At 38.4% G+C, this 19,652-nt stretch overlaps 2 protein-coding genes across 2 annotated transcripts; one reads left to right on the top strand and one right to left on the bottom strand.

The window, feature by feature from the left end:
* Positions 1–78: 78 nt before the first annotated feature.
* On the top strand, positions 79–8,924 carry LOC103480958 (NLR family CARD domain-containing protein 3-like). The gene is made up of 11 exons (XM_081612830.1): positions 79–178; positions 1,368–1,459; positions 1,742–1,855; positions 2,043–2,147; positions 3,264–3,342; positions 3,481–3,688; positions 4,331–6,104; positions 6,185–6,358; positions 6,541–6,705; positions 6,938–6,984; positions 7,102–8,924. The coding sequence occupies exons 2-11, from the start codon at positions 1,392–1,394 to the stop codon at positions 7,623–7,625; spliced, it is 3,258 nt and encodes a 1,085-aa protein (XP_081468956.1). The 5' UTR covers positions 79–178; positions 1,368–1,391; the 3' UTR covers positions 7,626–8,924.
* A 755-nt stretch (positions 8,925–9,679) lies between these two features.
* LOC103480923 (protein NLRC3-like) lies at positions 9,680–19,156 on the bottom strand. The gene is made up of 11 exons (XM_008436124.3): positions 18,908–19,156; positions 17,720–17,802; positions 16,954–17,118; positions 16,603–16,689; positions 16,268–16,346; positions 15,894–16,128; positions 13,447–15,217; positions 13,003–13,176; positions 12,145–12,318; positions 11,179–11,225; positions 9,680–11,041 (listed from the first exon to the last, which is right to left on the bottom strand). Exons 2-11 carry the CDS (start codon positions 17,764–17,766, stop codon positions 10,500–10,502), a joined length of 3,321 nt encoding a protein of 1,106 aa, XP_008434346.2. The 5' UTR covers positions 17,767–17,802; positions 18,908–19,156; the 3' UTR covers positions 9,680–10,499.
* Positions 19,157–19,652: the final 496 nt, after the last annotated feature.

Below are 19,652 nucleotides of genomic sequence, written 5' to 3'. Positions count from 1 at the left end.
AACATTAACTGCACATAAATTATTGACTAAATATTGTCCTATCTGTTGCTGGCAAGCGTAATAAACTTTATCAACAGAAGCCACGCCCACTCCTTCCTATCTAAGTGCTGCATTTACTTTCACTTTGAACCAGAATGTGACGCAGATGATTCCCTCCATAAAAAACCTCCATTTTAAGGTAATGTAGCATTTTTTTATTTACTGGTTAATAAAAATTAGTTTGCAGTTCAGTTTCTGCATATGTGCGCAGTTCCATATTTCCCACTAATAGATTTTGATCGGTACTGGTGACTCTGCGCAACGGGGCGTATAGAGCACTAAATACGGGCTGGGTTCGGCCCGCTGCAGATCCGCTCTGAGTCTGGTTCGCTTTGTTCAGAGTCGGAATTTGATAAAATTGATGTTTTTGTTTCACTGAAACTTTTGAAAGAAACCAAGTGGGAGAAAGACGCGTTTTTACCCGCGTATAAAGATCTGGACTGAAGCCAAGGGAAGTTGGATCAGAAGAGGATCGATATGGTTCGGGTGCTTTGACGGACCATTGATGACGTGTCATAATTGATAAAAATGCTATAAAAAATAATATTGACAAAAAGACGAGCATTTTTATCGGCTCTGGTTCTGTTTAAATTTGGTAGTTCAAGGTTAAAGTTTAGTTTCAGGAATACATCAAATGGTAGAATCCAACCAGAACCGGTTCTGGTTCGGCAGTAGAGCAGTTGAATGAACTCTGAACTGAAGGAGGAGCTTTGAGGGTGGATGGTGTCAAATGTTTCTGTCTGGTTGAATATTTACAGCATTTTATTTCAGTCATCAACCTGTTAATCTTCCTCTGAACCTTCTGCTGTTTTCCACTCAGAGCATCTGAACCCAGTTATTCCTGCTGAGCCTCGATATTTTATGAACTAGTAGATCAAATAAAAATAAAATGCTGGCCACAGATGAATAATTTTCTTCCAGAAACTTGGCAAATTATCATGTGAAAACTGAAAATCTCTCTCATTTTTGTTACTTTATCATCTCAGTATACCTCTGACCTTTTAACTGACTTCATAATGCCTTAGTTTTAAATTAATAAAAGTATGCCTTTTAACCATGGAAAATTTTATGGTTTCCTCACAACATAGAACATTTCCAAGTTCGTTCTTGAAAATAATAAAATTATTTTAAAATTTCATACAGCATCAGAGATTTTAACAGGTGAAGTTTGAATTTGTCTGTTGTTTGGAGATGAATCCACATTATTATTAGAGTATCGTTTAGTTTATTAGTGATCTGTTGTTTCTCTGTCTCCTGCATTTCAGATCAAACATTTCAGAATATCTTGATCTGATTTCAGTGGTTCTGGTTCTGGGTTTGCTCTGCAGGTGAAGCAGTGAGACGTAGTGAACATGGATCAGTGTGACGACGGAGTCCCTCCGACTAAAGCCTCTCTGAAGAGGTGGCAGGAGGACCAGAGGTCAGACCAACAGCTCTGACCATTCAGTAATAAATGCACAATAATGAGGAAGAATAATTTTTGTTTCAGCAAATAGAAAAACATACTTTAATGTGACTTTGCAAAGATTTTTGTTTTTGTATGCTTTATTGTTAATTAAATGAGACATAGTCTAATCAATTATTTTTCTAATTCTACATATCACTTCATGGAAGTGACATTTTATTTTAGATCATTATTTATTCAGAGACTTTCCTCATTAACTGAATTGAACTTTTACATCAACAACCAATGTTTCCACAGGAATGAATCTGAACCAGAACCTGGACCAGAACCCAGCTGTGTGTCCTTCCAGAGTTACAAGTCAACTGGACGATTAATTGATTTTAAATCAGATGAACCTCCAGCTTTAAAGAGGTGAACTGGATCTAAGTGTTGTAAATTTATCAATTCAACATGTTTTATTCCAGCATCTGTGGGGTTTGGTTAATTGCGTGTCCCACTGATATAAATATAAATTTTATCCAGTATTGTTGTGGATAACATGTGTTCACAGCTTTTCTCCATGTCCAAGATCACATCACTGAAACAGACTTATTCACAGGAGGAAACATGGATCTGAACCAGAACCCAGCCTGGTGTCGTTGAAGAGTGACCAGTCAAGTGGACGTTTAATTGATTTGAAATCAAATCAACCTTCTACAAAGAGGTAAGTGTGATGGCCAACTCGTATTAAATACTGAGAAGGGTGACCATCATCCGGCCACGCCCCGGCCCAGTCGCAGAAAGCTCTCCTCGTCGACTGGAGTCGGACTGTTTTGTTCACATTCCATTTAGTGGAGCTCCATCTAGTGGATGCATAACGTAACTCCAGCCTCTACTGTAGCGTCTATTCTGTGCGCCTTATAATGCGGTGCGCCTTTAATGCGGAAAATACGGTACTTTATGGTTTCTGGAGCTGACTGCAGCCATTGTAGTCATTATGAAAATCTCAACGTGTGAGGAAAGAGGAGTCACTCCTATGGAGGCCAATGTGCATGAACTTTCTGTTTCAATCTTACCACACCCTTATAAACGCTCTCAGCAACCGTAACATCCAAGATAGCTTCATCTGGCTTTTATTGTGTAACTGTTCATCAGAAAATACATTTTGTTCTTCAGCACTAGTGCCAGTAGGACGTACAGAAACACAAACTAGTTCTAATCATGTGATAAAAATCAATTCAAGGAAAACAATGTAATTGGTAACAGCTGTAAATTTGATCTAACATCCGATGTTCATTTCCTCAGGAGTCTCTTCCTGATTGATTTATATTCCCTATGTACATTTCCCCTAACATTATTATATCTACACATGCTGATGATGATGATGTGCAGCTGTATTTTCTTTGTCACCAGATAAAATGGGCTTCAGTTTATTACACATAAAACAAAAGGTATTATTGGACCAAAGAGCAAATATTTTGAATCAGGAATGAAGTTAAGCAAACAAGAATAAAGGATAGAGTATGCAAGAGAAATAGATTTTTAAAAAGATAAAAATGTCTACTCTTCACATATTCTATGACTCAGTCAGCCTTGTACAGTCATAAAAACATGGCCAGAAGCGAAGGTTTCTTGTCAAAAGACATCTGCTGTATGTTTTTATCTTCAGCAGGTAAGATTATTTAGATGATAGTTTCTAGTTTGTGTTGGTCAGTTCTGAATTTAACACAATGAAAACCTGAGATGCCCAGAAAATGTTGGCTTACCTGTGCTGGATTCATAAACATGGATCATGAATTGTAGAGAAAATGGGAATTAATTATTCCTGGTTCCTCCACAGCATGGACCATGGGAGCTCAGAGGTTCCCAGTGGTTCGTCTGCACAGCAGCATCAAACACAGCTGGACTCTGTATTGACGGTCTGTATGTCAGTTCTGTTCAGTCACCTCCATGCTGGTCTTTGTAGACCAGAGGACCTTCAGTCTGTCCAACATGGACCTGATGTTTGAGTCCATGATTTCACTCTGATGTGTTCTTTATCTCATATTCTGTTCCAGGAGCTGAACGAAAAGGTTTTTATTTTTGTGACGAATGAGTGGAAGAAGATTGAGAATGCTTTGAGTAAAGATTACAAAGAAACTTTAGAAAGTCAGAGCGAGGATGAAGATGAGAAACAAAGGAACAGCAGAGAGGCATTTCTGAAGATCATAGCAAACACTCTGAAGGACATGGACCAGGAGGGACTGGCTGAACTTCTACAAAGCAGTAAGACTTGGATAAACATTTAAAATGTCCTCAAACAAGTATGCATGCAACAATATTTTCAGATTCCCATCAGTCAATTCTGCAGAGAGATTTAGGGGCCAAGAAAAAGCTCATTATGAAAGGAGCTTAAAATAGGCAGAACTGAGGAGGTGAAAAACATTAATAAATACATTTAGGCTATCAGTGTCTGTCAACAATATTAAAATCCTCCACTATAATCACCTGATCAATATTTAACCACACTCAACCAGATAAAAAAAATCTACGAACTGATCTAACAATTAAGACAAACTATTTCATAACAATAAGGTGATAATTCTATGGAGGAGCCAATGCACCAATAATCTACTTGAAAAGCTTGTAACCAGGCTTATTTTAAAGTGAATAAGTATTAAAACTATAAATACACTAGCTTTTAGAAATACTAGCCAATATATTTAGATATATTGGCTAGTAGATAATAAATACAAATATTTTTAAAAATGTATGTCACCCTCATATATCTAAGTTTTTATATTTGCTATTGCCTTTGACCTGTATCTATTCTGTGTAGTGTTTTTGTTTCTTTATGTTTTTCTTTGGTAGATAAGGAGATATTTCAATACAAATGTGACATGTATGTTTTTTCTTTTACAAATTCAGGGTCTTCTGTTATGTGCAAATATAACCTTAAATCCTCCCTGAAGAAGAAGTTCCAGTGTGTGTTTGAGGGAATCGCTAAAGCAGGAAACCCAGCCCTCCTGAACCAGATCTACACAGAGCTCTACATCACAGAGGGAGGAACTGGAGAGGTCAACCAGGAACATGAGGTCAGACAGATTGAAACAGCAAACAGGAAACAACACAAAATGGAAACAACAATAAAACTAGAAGACATCTTTAAAGTTGCATCTGAAAGAGATCAACCAATCAGAACAGTGATGACAAAGGGGGCGGCTGGTATTGGGAAAACAGTTTTAATACAGAAGTTCACTTTGGACTGGGCTGAAGGTAAAGCCCACCAGAACATCCACTTCATATTTCCATTCACCTTCAGAGAGCTGAATGTGCTGAAGGAGAAAAAGTTCAGCTTGGTGGAACTGATTCATCGATTCTTTCCTGAAACCAAAGGAATCAACAGCTTCAAAAACGCCCAGGTTCTGTTCATCATTGACAGCTTGGATGAGAGTCGACTTCCTCTGGACTTCAACAACAAGGAGATCCTGACTGATGTTACAGAGTCCAGCTCAGTGGATGTTCTGCTGACAAACCTCATCAGGGGGAAACTGCTTCCCTCTGCTCTCCTCTGGATAACCACACGACCTGCAGCAGCCAATCAGATCCCTGCTGAGTGTGTTGGCATGGTGACAGAGGTCAGAGGGTTCAATGACCCCCAGAAGGAGGAGTACTTCAGGAAGAGATTCAGAGATGAGGAGCAGGCCAACAGGATTATCTCCCACATGAAGACATCTAAAACTCTCCACATCATGTGTCACATCCCAGTCTTTTGCTGGATGACTGCTACAGTCCTAGAGGATGTGATGGAGACCAGAGAGGGAGGAGAGCTGCCCAGCACCCTGACTGAGATGTACATCCACTTCCTGGTGGTTCAGACCAAAGTGAAGAAGGTCAAGTATGATCGAGGATCTGAAACAGATCCACACTGGAGTCCAGAGAGCAGGAAGATGATTAAGTCTCTGGGAAAACTGGCTTTTGATCAGCTGCAGAAAGGAAACCTGATCTTCTATGAATCAGACCTGACAGAGTGTGGCATCGATATCAGAGCAGCCTCAGTGTACTCAGGAGTGTTCACACAGATCTTTATAGAGGAGAGAGGGCTGTACCAGGACAAGGTGTTCTGCTTCGTCCATCTGAGTGTTCAGGAGTTTCTGGCTGCTCTTCATGTTCACCTGACCTTCATCAACTCTGGTATCAATCTGCTTGAAGAATCTTTGACAGAAAATAAAGAATCAGCACTGGCTAATTTACATCAAAGTGCTGTGGACAAAGCATTACAGAGTCCAAATGGACATCTGGACTTGTTCCTCCGCTTCCTCCTGGGACTTTCCCTGCACACCAATCAGAGACTCCTACATGGTCTCCTGACACAGCAAGCAAACAGTTCACAGATCAACCAAGAAACAGCCCAGTACATCAGGGAGAAAATCAATGGCAATCTGCCAACAGAGAAAAACATCAACCTGTTCCACTGTCTGAATGAACTGAACGATCGTTCTCTAGTGGAGGAGATCCAACAGTCTCTGAGTTCAGGACGTCTCTCCAGTGATAAACTGTCTCCTGCTCAGTTGTCAGCTCTGGTCTTCATCTTACTGTCATCAGAAAAAGATCTGGATGTGTTTGATCTCAAAAAGTATTTCTCTTCAGAGGAGGCTCTTGTGAGGCTGTTGCCTGTGGTCAAAGCAACACAAAAAGCAGTGTAAGTATACCTGAAGAAATCTAGAGAAAACTTTACTTTTGCCATATAATTTTAGTCTAACATGATTTCTATTTTTTTAGCATGAGTGGCTGCGATCTCTCAGAGAGAATCTGTGAACCTCTGTCTAATATTCTGAGCTCTCAGTCCTTGAGTTTAAGAGAATTGGACTTGAGTAACAACAATCTAAGGGATTCGGGAGTGGAGCTGTTGTGTGATGGACTAAAAACTTCACAATGCATGTTGGAGATTCTAAGGTAAAATATTTTTTGTTTGCTGATCTGCTGACTAATGTTCAGTTTTCTGTCCTTCCCATTGTGTCTCAACTTATTTAAAGACCAAATCCATTTTGCTGTCTTTGATATAATAATGAAACCTCATTTAGAGAGCTTGCTCCCACAAATGTTTGAAATTCTTTGCATCGTTTTTTCATCTGTAGCCTCTCAGGCTGTCTGATCACAGAGAAGGGCTGCACTCCTCTGGCCTCAGCTCTGAGCTCCAGCCTCTCCAATCTAAAAGAGCTGAACCTGAGCTACAATGATCCAGGAGATGCAGGAAAGAAGCAGCTGAAAGAGGCAGCGAGGAGTCCACAGTGCAAACTTAAGTAAGGAGATGCAGCTGTAATATCTGATAAGGAGGAAGAAGATGTGTAAACATTTTCTTCTACCTTCATCCTACCTATGTTGTTGTGATCTGTAATGAACTAAATCATAAAAAAGAGCTAGCTATCTTAGCTCTTTATCTCAGTGTATAATAATGTGTGTCTGAGAGACATGTAATGTCCATGTTTGCTTTGTGAAAGAGACTGATGGTCTGTCTCTCCCTCCTCCATTCAGGGTGGAGCCTGCTGGGGTCCAATGGTTGACACCAGGTCTGAGGAAGTGTAAGTGTTTTTCATTTGATTTATGTCAACAAAGCGGCTCACATCACTCATTCAAGTGTCACCATAAAAGGATCAATAAATGATCAATATCTACATTGTGTTTGTTCTCTCCATCAGATTCCTGTCAACTCACCATTGACACAAACACAGTGAGCAGAAAACTCAAGCTGTCTGAGGACAACAGGAAGGCGACCTGTGTGGAGGATGTTCAGCCTTATCCTGACCATCCAGACAGATTTGATGTTAGGCCTCAGCTTCTGTGTACAGATGGTCTGACTGGTCGATGTTATTATGAGGTGGAGATTGGAAAAGGAGTTGATATATCACTCAGCTACAAAGGAATTGGGAGGAAAGGAGACACCAGTGACTGCCGGTTTGGAATGAATAATCTTTCCTGGAGTTTGATCTGCTCTGATCGCCATGGCAACTGTCTCTGGAATAATAAGTCAGGAGCATCCATCTCCTCCTCCTCTGTCTCTAACAGAGTAGCGGTGTATGTGGACTGTCCTGGTGGAGTTCTGTCCTTCTACAGAGTCTCCTCTGACTCGCTGATCCACCTCTACACCTTCAACACCACCTTCACTGAGCCTCTCTACCCTGGATTTGCAATCTTCTCTAATTCCTCTGTTTCTTTAATCTGAAGAGCCTAAGAAATGGTCTGCTCCCCTTTTTCTACAGTCTAGTTTTGCTCACTTAGCTTGACTTTTTGAAAGAACGCTAAAAGGAGATGTTGACTAAAATGGGTTTTTACATTCAACTAAAAAGCAGTAGCTACTCTTGTTGCACCGGGCTTGCCAGTGGTGACTGACAGACTATAATCCAGTTTGTCTGTATTTGTCCTGCAGAAACTGAACAACTTATTTAAAGAAATACTAAGGTGTTTTCAGGTCATTAAGTGAAAAAAGTGAAAACTGTTTAACTTTTCACATTCTCTTTCCATCATACATATATTACCTTAAAACACTTTTTACTTTCATGTACTTATTTTTTGTTTTGTTCTTGTAAATGTTTTTGTATACTTTCATGATTTTTTGCAATTATTTTGTTTCATTTGCTAAAATCCAAGTAAATGCTGTAATGTAACTTGAGAAAATGAAAAGAATACTAAATGGTGCAAAAGGGAGTTTTTACATTACTAATGCTTAAGTATTCTCCTTGAATTGCATTTTAAGTTTCTTGGCAAACTAACTGCAGATTGCTTCAGCAGCCTTCTCTAACTTATTGATCACTGCTACACCTTCAGCATCACCTTCACTGAACTTCTCTAACTAGATCTGCAGTCTTCACTAATTCCTCTGTTTCTTTAATCTGGAAACCCTGACAAAATCAGCTTTTAAAACACTTTTTACATTCATGTACTCATTTTGTTTTGTTCTCATATTTTTGTTTTACTTTCCCTAAATATCTAAACTCTTAAATGTAGATTATTTAGGCAAAGTTGCTGTTATATAGAACTGAATAAAATGTAGTTAGTGATTTTTTAATTTGTTTTGTACATGCATAAATATGTTTTATGTTTGAAGGCAGTGAATCCTAAAGAAGTTCCACAACTGTTAGTTTTGCTTTATTTTTCAGTATTATCATATGAGTGTTTTTATTCTTAATGATGCTTTTTATGTACCTCACTATTAAGTTTACTTTTCTGTATGCTTAGCCAGAGATCCTGAATTAATATAGATTTGTTTTCATGTTTAACAGAGAAGATTAATGTGAAAGAAACTGAAATAGAGTTTATTTGTACCTGATGAACATGTAAAATACATTCTACCTATGAATACAAGTAAAGTTAATGCTTATTTCAATTACACTCTAAAAACCAGGAAGATGAAAGATCTTAAATGTTCTTTAATGATTCTTTGTGTTGTGGACGATGGACTGTAAACAAAGACAGAATATTGATTATTTTTTATAAGTAGAAAAATAAAACCAGGTGAAACTGACACATGTTCTTCAGTAATGCACTAATTTAATGTGATTTGTTAAGGCTGGTTTTGGTTTTGTAATTTTTTCTGTTAGCTTTTTCTTTCAGTTTTGCTTTGTTTCATTTTCACTTCAGTTCTTTCTTAGCGATTCTAGTTTATGTTTATTTCTAGTTATACTGCTCAATATAACTTTACTTAGAGTTATATTGTGTCGTTAATAAATAGCAGGTTTTCTGAGGGAAACCCTGCCTTCATCTCTGCATTTGGGTCCAACACCAACCTGGTCATGACATAATTGTGTGAAGGGAAGTCTAAGATCTTTTGCCTGATTTATGGATCAATACTTTCATATTACTAATGCAAAGGATTCTCTTCAAATTGGACAATAGTTTTATTGGACAACTTTTAACATAATAAAATAAGCATGTAAATTAGCTTTTAATAAAATATATTTAACCCTTTTATTTTTATGGTGGTTTAAAAAACTGTAAAGTTTTAAGTGTAATATTGACTGTAAAATCAACTTTCAGAGCCTTTGGTTTCTGTTTTAAAACCTGTGCTTGTGCATCAAGTTAGCATGTTTCCTCTTTCCATTTTCTCCCGGCTTCCTATTCATATCTTCAGTGTAAGCTAAATAACCAGTAATTCTTAACTTTCCCCCTAGAACTGTTAAACATCGTCTCTCCTCCCAGAGTTCACCATAAAACTTAAGGCCAAGCTTGAGATTTTCAGAACTACTGTTTTCACATCAAGAGAAGCAGTCGACCACAAAATGCAAAGAATCGTATGTTTTTATTTTTAAAGGTTTAACATCAACATGTCAGTCTCTATAAAGAACTTTCGCAGTTGATTTTGTATTTTTTTTATTTTGTAGTGCTACTGTAAAAACATTTGCATTGATCTTTATTCATTAAACTTCTTCCAAAATCTACATATTGAAGAAAAAAAGATTAAAAATTGCAAGCTTGAACACACAAACATTTTTATTCTTTAATGAACATGAGTAACTCATTCACAGTTTATTTTACTCTGTCGATCACAGGTTATGACTTGACATCAAGAAAGTCTGAGGCAGCAGTGAAGTAGAGGTAAATACTGCCACCTGCAGGTGGACATTAACATCGCTTAAACCTAACGCTTTAGACAATTTTTGTCAAATTTGCAATAAACATAATTAGCGTAGAGATATGTTGCTCTTGCACAAATTTCTGTGCCCATGGAATTCCCAAAAAAATAAGATATGTATAACATCACAGATTCAAGCAAATATTTCACAAGTAAAAGACTTAAAAATGGAAAATAAATAAAATCATTAAAATATTAAATTTTCTATATTATACATGACAAAAGATATATAGGTTCATAACTGTTTAATACAAACTTAAGAGGCAAATGACACCCCACCTTATTATAAGGAGTAAAGTAATTATTTAATCACCAAAGAAAGTTTGGCATTTTATGTGCTTGTGACAATAAATACAGATTCAACATGTTCATGTTGAGCCTGTGAAGATGCCTCCTCTACTTGTTCTAGTTTTTCCTCGTATATGGGAATAACTTTTTACCACGTTAATCAAACCACATCCTGTTGGTCTACAGCTGACACAAAAGAGCAGAGGAGTTCAGTTTGACCCCGTACCCAAAGCCAGCATAGAGCGGTTCAGTGAATGAGGTGCTGAAGCTGTGGAGGTGGGTCACTACATCACCGGAGACTCTGCAGAAGGACAGGATGCCAGCAGGACAGTCCACATAGACTCCTACACGATGAGAGGCAGCAGGCGAGGAAGGAAGAGGAATGGGTGTACCGCTGTTGTTGTGCCAAGCGCTGTATCCGCCATCAGTGCAGGCAAGACACCAAGACTGATCGTTCCCTCCAAACTTGGAGCCATCGCTGTCACCATTCCTTCCAATCCCTCTGTAGCTCACTGCTACATAAACCTTTCCAACCCATTCAACCTCCCAGTAGCAGCGACCAGTCAAACCAGTTTCACACAGCACCTGGGGCCAGTAGTCAAATCTTTCTGGGTGATCAGGGTGTGGGTGTTCCTTCCGCAGGTCGGTTACCTTCCTGTTGTTCTCAGACAGTTTGAGGAACTTGTGAGCCGTGTTTGGGTCCAGTGTGAGCTCACAGAAGTCTGAAGAAAGATATTTATTTTTACATACATATTAAACCTGTTTGAGGATTATACATCATTTTGCAAAGTACTTTAAATCAGTAACTTTCTAGGTTATAAAAACCTGATAAATGTGAATAAAAATCACGCTTTCTTACATTTTCTGAAGTTTGGCTTCAACCACTGGACAGAACCAGGTTCAGCTCTGTAAGGCATGAAGGAAAGACAGAGAAAAGACAGTTTTTATTGTGCATACTATGCAACAGAACCATCAATAATGCTATATTTTCATTATCTGATATAATTAATTACTCAGGTAATGCATAGTTTCTTCAGGATATAGTAAAGGACAATTAAATCTTGCTCAAATGTACCGTATTTTCCACACTATAAGGCGCACCTTAAACGAATTGGCCTATTTTAAAACTTTTTTCATATATAAAGCGCATAGAATAGACGCTTCAGTTTGGGTTGCCAAGTTGTTCCTTACTCTACTATTACACATCCACATTTGTAAAGAAATGGTCCCCGAGTACTTTATATAGTAGGCTGCCCCAGTCATTATTTCACTCACGGTGTTGGTGTTGTGATATTGTGTCCAACTGCTTTCTGGGTAACACAGACCAACCGACACGCTGCCGCCGTCTCTGTCTCTCTTCCCCCGCCCCTCCGCCCCCCCGGCTTTAAATGTATTATCAAACTTTATTAACAAACCAGCGTTCTGACAACTATCCCAGCATGCACCGCGCACTTCTTCTCCTATGGAGAAAATGAAGTTGGCGGCTGCTTACCATAGTTGCTAGACCTGTTGTGACTCAATATTGGTCCATATATAAGGCGCACTGCCGGCTTTTGAGGAAATTGAAGGTTTTTAGGTGCGCCTTATAGTGCAGAAAATATGGTAGTCAGAAGACAACTCTGTTCCTCTGGGACTTCTGTCCTGTTTATTTCAGGTGTGTTTCTGCTTGAAAGCATCTGACTTAATATGGTTATAAGCCGAATATTTTTTTTAATTCAGTTGTGTTGTAGCAGAGATGAGCTTAAAACATCCACACCATTGAGGACCAGATTGTAGACCTCTGATGCTGCCTGTGATTAATTTAACCAGGATGATGAGTCCGAACCTGATGGTGTCCAGTCTGCAGTCAGGTCTCTTTTGACTGATTGAGAGCAGCTTCAGTCCCGACTCTCCTGGATGGTTGTAGCTCAGGTCCAGCTCTCTGAGGTGGGATGTGTTGGAGATCAGAGCCGAAGCCAGAGAGGAACAGCCTTCCTCTGAGATCAGACAGCCTGAAAGACTGAAGATGCAGCAAATAAATCTGTTACATGCAGGTACTCAGATCTGGAAGTGTAAACCCAAATGTTCAGTTTCTGTATATTCATCCAATTAATTATTCACTGGGTCCAACTGCCGATTATCGACACACACTGAGATCCCTATCTTTTGTTTGAACTTATCAGTTGCTTTCTTCTGTTTATTCCAGGTTGAGTAACAGAGGGAAATAGTTTAGGAAGGGAAAACAATCACCCAATCCTCAATGACATTCACAAGATGATTCCAGGCAATTTCAAAGCATTCCCAGGTCATGCAGTGTTTTGCAAAAAAAAAAAACAAATTGGAAAAAATTACGATTCCTAAGTCCTTTAGGAGGAAAACAAAGTGGTCGAGGAATCAAATTGTTACAATAGTAACACGGATTTGTAGGACAATGATGTTAGGAACATAATCTCTTTCAAGTTAGATTAAATTTAATGGATGCACAGGATCTGTGATTATTTTACTAAAACCGAATCTATTTATTTCTAAGAGTACAAAGTGATTTGAAATCATGTATACATCAGGCTTGGTACAATGTACAAGAAAGACTGTGCAAATACATTAACTTTGGCAAATTGTGTTAATTAGTGTACAAAAGATTTTAAGTGAAAACTTTGACAGTCTAATGTTTAAAGTTGAATAACAACAGAGACTGTGATCTGACCTGAGAGTTTCCAGTTTGCAACATGGACTCTCCAGTCCATGGCACAGTTGCTTTATCCCAGAATCCTCCAAGTCGTTGTTACTCAGGTCCAGCTCTCTCAAACTAGTTGACTGGGAACTGAGAACTGAGGAAAGAGCTTCACAGCTTCTTGCTGACAGGTTACAGCCACTCAACCTGAAAACCAATATGCCAAGTTTACAATAAAACACTGTATCACCAATACAGCCATATTCCTGTGAAGGTGTTTAGACAGATGGAGACAGACATCTATTCTCAGAACTGCACTTGAACAGTCTCAATAAAGAATATGGATCATTTTAGACAAAGTAACAAATGAAAAAACCCCATGTATTTTTCTAATTATTTGTACTCATATTGCAGGTTCCTTATGAAGTTGTTTATAAGAATTTATGTAATTTATGTAATCAAAACAAGTATACTCACACAGCTTTCTTAGCAGCTTTGACCACTGGCAGCAGTCTGAAAAGAGCCTCTTCTGAAGCAGAGTATTTCTTCAGGTCAAACTCATCCAGATCTTTTCCAGATGACAGTAAGATGAAGACCAGAGCTGACCACTGAGCAGAAGACAGTTTATCTGTGGAGAGACTTCCTGATTTGAGGTACTTTCTGATCTCCTCTTGTAAGGAACAATCCTTCAGCTCATTCAGACAGTAGAACAGGTTGATGCTTTTATCTACAGACACATTGTCACTGATCTTTTGCTTTATGTACTGAACTGTTTCCTGGTTTTTCTGTAAGCTTCTTGCCTTCTGTGTCAGGAGACCATGTAGAAGTCTCTGATTGGTCTGCAGTGAAAGACCCAGGAGGAACCGGAGAAACAAGTCCAGATGTCCATTTGGACTCTGTAATGCTTTGTCCACAGCACTCTGATGTAAATTAGCCAGTGCTGATTCTTTATCTTCTCTCAAAGATTCCTCAAGCAGATTGATACCAGAGTTGATGAAGGTCAGGTGAACATGAAGAGCAGCCAGAAACTCCTGAACACTCAGATGGACGAAGCAGAACACCTTGTCCTGGTACAGCCCTTTCTCCTCTCTAAAGATCTGTGTGAACACTCCTGAGTACACTGATGCTGCTCTGATATCGATGCCACACTCTGTCAGGTCTGATTCATAGAAGATCAGGTTTCCTTTCTGCAGCTGATCAAAAGCCAGTTTTCCCAGAGACTCAATCATCTTCCTGCTCTCTGGACTCCAGTGTGGATCTATTTCAGATCCTCCATCATACTTGACCTTCTTCACTTTGGTCTGAACCACCAGGAAGTGGATGTACATCTCAGTCAGGGTGCTGGGCAGCTCTCCTGCCTCTCTGGTCTTCATCACATCCTCTAGGACTGTAGCAGTGATCCAGCAAAAGACTGGGATGTGACACATGATGTGGAGGCTTCGTGATGTCTTAATGTGGGAGATGATCATTCTTGTCTGCTTTTCATCTCTGAATCTCTTCCTGAAGTACTCCTCCTTCTGGGGGTCAGTGAACCCTCTGACCTCTGTTACCATGCCAACACACTCAGCAGGGATCTGACTGGCTGCTGCAGGTCGTGTGGTTATCCAGAGGAGAGCAGAGGGAAGCAGTTTCCCCCTGATGAGGTTTGTCAGCAGAACATCCACTGAGCTGGACTCTGTAGCATCAGTCAGTATCTCGTTGTTGAAGTTCAGTGGAAGTCGACTCTCATCCAAGCCATCAAAGATGAACAGAACCTGGAACTGTTCAAAGTTACTGATTCCTTTGGTTTCAGTAAAGAATCGATGAATCAGTTCCACCAGGCTGAACTTTTTCTCTTTCAGCACATTCAGTTCTCTGAAATTGAATGGAAATATGAACTGGATGTTCTGGTTGGTTTTGCCTTCCGCCCAGTCCAGAGTGAACTTCTGTGTTAACATCGTTTTCCCAATGCCAGCCACTCCCTTTGACATCACTGTTCTGATTGGTTGATCTCTTTCATGTTGGACTTTAAAGATGTCTTCTTGTCTGATTGTTGTTTCTGGTCTGTGTTGTTTCCTGGATGCTGTTTCAATCTGTCTGACCTCATGTTCCTGGTTGACCTCTCCAGTCCCTCCCTCTGTGATGTATAGCTCTGTGTAGATCTGGTTCAGGAGGGTTGGACTTCCTGCTTTAGCGATTCCCTCAAACACACACTGGAATTTCTTCTTCAGGGAGAATTTAAGGTTATCCTGACACATGGAAGGAGTTTCTACAAACAGACAAAAGACATGAGTTCACCTGAGATATGGATCACTTCAAAACTATTCTTCTTAAAATAGGGGAAAGTAACAAAAAGATTCCACTTTTCAATCCTAGGAACATCCATCACTATCCTATCTGAGAGCCAAACGGGTTTTTGGTAAAGTTTTTTTTGACTGCAGCCTCAGGAATATTGCCTCCATCAAGAACAGCTCAGAGGATGGAGATGCTGACATCATGGGCCTATGAGGAAAAGTCAAGGCTAGCGTGTGCTAGCATGAGATTCTGGCAAGGAAACTGAGGCCATTTAATGAGTTTCTGATCGCAACTATCTCAGGAGATGATTAGGTCTGCAGAAGAGCCTGAGCAACTTCATCATCTATGGAAAACCTGCAAAATTATTCTCCCATTAAATACATTGATAAGGAGTTCAAAGTTTTGCGATATTATGAGTCAGCAGATCCTAAAGTCTTATGTTTGTTTCCTTCAAACTGTTTTTTGTGCTGAAGCTTTTACTTGAACTGCTGAGATTCATGCAATGGAAGAAATTAATGCAATAAAATAATAATTTCTTAGTTAATATATAATATATAAGTTTGATTTTACAAAATGTGTTTCATCAACCATTTTACTTAATTGTTTTTCTGTTAATTGGTTGAAAATTGAGATTTTAATAGTTCTCTTACTGCTCTGCAGACGCTCGGCCAATTCCTCCTGATTCATCTTCCTCAAGAAGAAAACTATGATCTTCAGCAAAGCTTCTGTGCTGTTCCTCCTCCTCTGCTCTTCAACATCATCATCCTCCACCACCTCCTCATCCTCCCTCTGACTCTCTGAGCATTCTGGGTAACATGGATTCAAAACCTTTTGAATCTTCTTCAGCTCGTTCTTTGTAAAAAGGATCATGTTTCGCTCCAGCTCCTGAAAAGGAATCCCAGATAATGAGAAGTGAGACTGGATCAGAACATCAGGTCCAGTTGGACAGACTGGAGATTCTGGCCATCTGGTCTAAAAAGAGCAGCAGGAAGAAGTTCTGACTGAACAGAACAGATGTGCAGACCGTAAATATAGAGTCCAGCTGTGTTAGGTGCTGCTGTGCAGACGGACCGCTGGAAACCTCTGAGCTCTGCTGGTCCACTCTGAGGAGGAACCAGGAATCATTTATAAAAAACACACAATGTTGCAGATGTCTTTCAAATGTAATGATAAATGTTAGATATTTTCATGTATTTGTTTTTCCATTAAGAAAAAGGTATTTTAGATGTTTGATGTTAAAGTTGTTTTAAATCAGAATATGCTTTATTTTTTCTCTGTCTCCAGCTCCTCAGCCAAATGTTTGATGCTTTTGTTTTGAAAATCTGCTCCTGTTGGTTAAAGTCTAACTGAGGAACTGACCTCAGGTCTGGGTGGGATTTCCATCCTCCTGTCTGGTTGCTCTTCAGAGACAAACAACTGGGTTCAGATTCTGGATCAGAACTTGGTCTTTGGTTGATCAGGGGAGACAAAAAAACATTTTAGGTCCATTTGTTTTGGTTCCAACACATTAAACCTTTCAACCATTCAGAACCAGGTCAGCGTTACACCTCTCTTTCATCAATTTGATCTAAATTCCAGGTTTTGAACTCTAGTCAGATTTAATTGTTAATTAATTCATTTTTACATCAAATATGGACAAATTCAAAATCCTGAAAAGGAGCCTTTGATTCTGCTGAAAACAGATCAGTTCATCGTTTTTATTTGTTTTACCTGGGGAGAAAGAACTGGTGCTGATCCAGTTCAGATGTGCAGAACCTTCCTTTAAACTGAAGAGGTTCTGACTTTGATTGGTTGCTCCGAAATGACAAACAGCTGGGTTGAGGCTGAAGGACAGAATCTGGACCAGAATCAATTTCTGGTTCCCACAGACCGATTCTGGAGAAGAGATGGGAATAAATAAATCTAAATATAAATAAATGTATAAATGCATTTATAAATCAATAGATACATTTTAAAAATTAAGAACAAAAAATTATACATCAAGCAAGCAATAAAGAAATTATAAATGCATCTAAAATTAATAAATCAATGAGGAACTGATAAATGAATACATTTATAAAATAAAATCAAAGAAAAATTATAAATGAATAAAGTTAATAAATGCGTTTAAGAAATCAATTTTAAAAATCAGTAAATAAATTAATAATCAAATAATAAATACATAAAGATATAAACACAAACAGAAATAAAAATAAATACATCTTACAACTTTAATTTCAAACATACTTTAAAATAGATTTTCTAATTTAAAGCTGCTTTAAAAACTAAATATTTATATCAGTACATCAATATATTATTGTTTATTACATTTAATGAGACACAAAACTGTTTTCAGGTGATTACAGGTCAAAACGTCTCGAGTTTTGCTGAACTGAGTCACTCCGGATATCTAGTTAATAAATGACCAGATATTAGTCTGATAGCCTTGAGTTGCTTTATCGTAGCAGAACAAAAGATCAACATCACATTGACTCACGTGTTCTTCAGAGAAAGTCTGGTTCTGAACAAGCCGGGTGGACTCATAGCAGCTCTTCATGGACTCGGCATTCTGGGAAGAAACTTCAAATAGAAAACAATCAGTGGAGCGATGTGGTGGCGGGATTCAGAACTGGAGGTGAATCCAGTTGGTAGCTTTTCAGTGTTTCTCTGCATCTGGATCTGAAGCTTAAACATACGTATCATGAAGCAGGACAGATGTTAACGGGCTGAACATGGATCATCTCTTTATTGCTTTAGTTATCATTTTTCATGTTTACAACAGTAAAATAATTCTGGTGATTCATCTTTATCTGCCACCTGCTGCAGAGCACAGCTGTTCACAGCGCTGCCGCTGCAATGTTTATGATTAAAAATAAACAAGTTGCATTAATTTGGCTTAAATATGCAGAATGTAAAACATGGCAGCTGAATAAATTGTTCCAATGTGAAAGTTGACCTCAGATGTGATGAAAGCATTAGTTTATGATCAGATTAAAGGTGAAAGGAGGGTTAGTTTATCCACATCAGATTCTTAGAACATCTTGGAATGAAGCTCAACTAATGGTTGAGATTTTCTCTGCTTGTTTGAAGGTAAAATATGTTCACCTCGAACTTCACTTATTGTCAACATAAGAGCCTCAGCCTGGGAGCAGCAATCCAAGATCAACTTTTTATAATTTTAATGTTTTCATTTATTTCTGGTCAGCAGCAGAGGAACTAGAGTTCTGGTTCTCCTCCTCGGTCAGCTGCTCTCACTTCACTTTTTAATTAAAAGTTTATTTATGCAGCTCCTTTCAGTCAGGTGTCTCTGCTTCACACTCTCTGACAGTTTACCAATCCTGGGTTTCCCCTCCTGCTGCTAATCTATCCCTCTGACAGAAACATCCAGCCGTTTCTAAAATTAGATTTCAGTCTAACATGAAATAAAAACGCTCATCGTTCAACCTCAGATCTACAATCTACCATCTGATCTTATGATCATCAGGCTAAAAATGGGTTTTTAAACATTTTAATGACTTGGTTTTATTTCACATGTTCTGACCTTTAATTGACGTTAAACAGAAAATCCCGAATTTTCTGTTTAATTTTCTATTCTGAAGCTGGATTTGTTTTCATTATTTTAGTAAAACTTAAACAGTTTGTACAGTAAAACAAAAATATGACAGAATGAAGAAAACAAACTTACAGCGTTGAAGGCGTCTGGAGAATGAACGACTTCCTGTTTATTAGCTCCGCCCACCGAGTTAAGCCGCTCCTTAAGTTATAAATCCACCTTCAGGAGCAGAAACCCGTCTTTATGCTCTGCTGACAGTTTTCCCGATGACTTTTTTTTTCTTTTTTTCCATTTAATTTTCAGTTTAGTTCTGTGGGTTTGTTTTTTCCCCCTAGAATTATTCGAAGACTTAAAGCATTTTTCAGGTTCCCTAAATAAAACGACGAGCCTAGAAAACATGGAGAATAATCTAACATGAACTCAAATGTCGTTTTCAAATCAGAGGTGATGTTTGTTTTAAGGGAAGAATTAAACCTAAAGAATTAAACCTCAACTGGAATCTCTCAGAAACGGATCAATTACTGATGAAGCCCATCAGTTAAAGGTTAAATTAAATTATTTTTAAAGGTTAAATTATAAAGGTCATTCAACCAATTTTCTAAATCAAATTACATCAGATTTACAAGAACATAAGAGAACTGAGAGATTACGTCTGTCCAGTAATTTCAAGATTAGCTGTTTGTCTCCCTCTGGCGGTGGAATGATGAAACTGAAATGAGCGATTTTAGCCTCTGTAGCAACAGTGATCAATGTTATCAAAACTAAGTTTTACTGTAAATGAAGGAAAATCTGATGGATTATTAGATCAACAATTAAAACCGTCAACATGTTTGGTTTTTCACATAACGAATTGGTTTGTTTTCAGGTTATTACATAA

Source organism: Poecilia reticulata, chromosome 2 (assembly GCF_904066995.2).
Source record: "Poecilia reticulata chromosome 2, P_reticulata-male-v2, whole genome shotgun sequence".
NCBI classification, from domain to species: Eukaryota; Metazoa; Chordata; class Actinopteri; order Cyprinodontiformes; family Poeciliidae; genus Poecilia; species Poecilia reticulata.
Note: the sequence above shows the minus strand (reverse complement) of the source record. Positions and strands in the feature narration are given on the sequence as shown.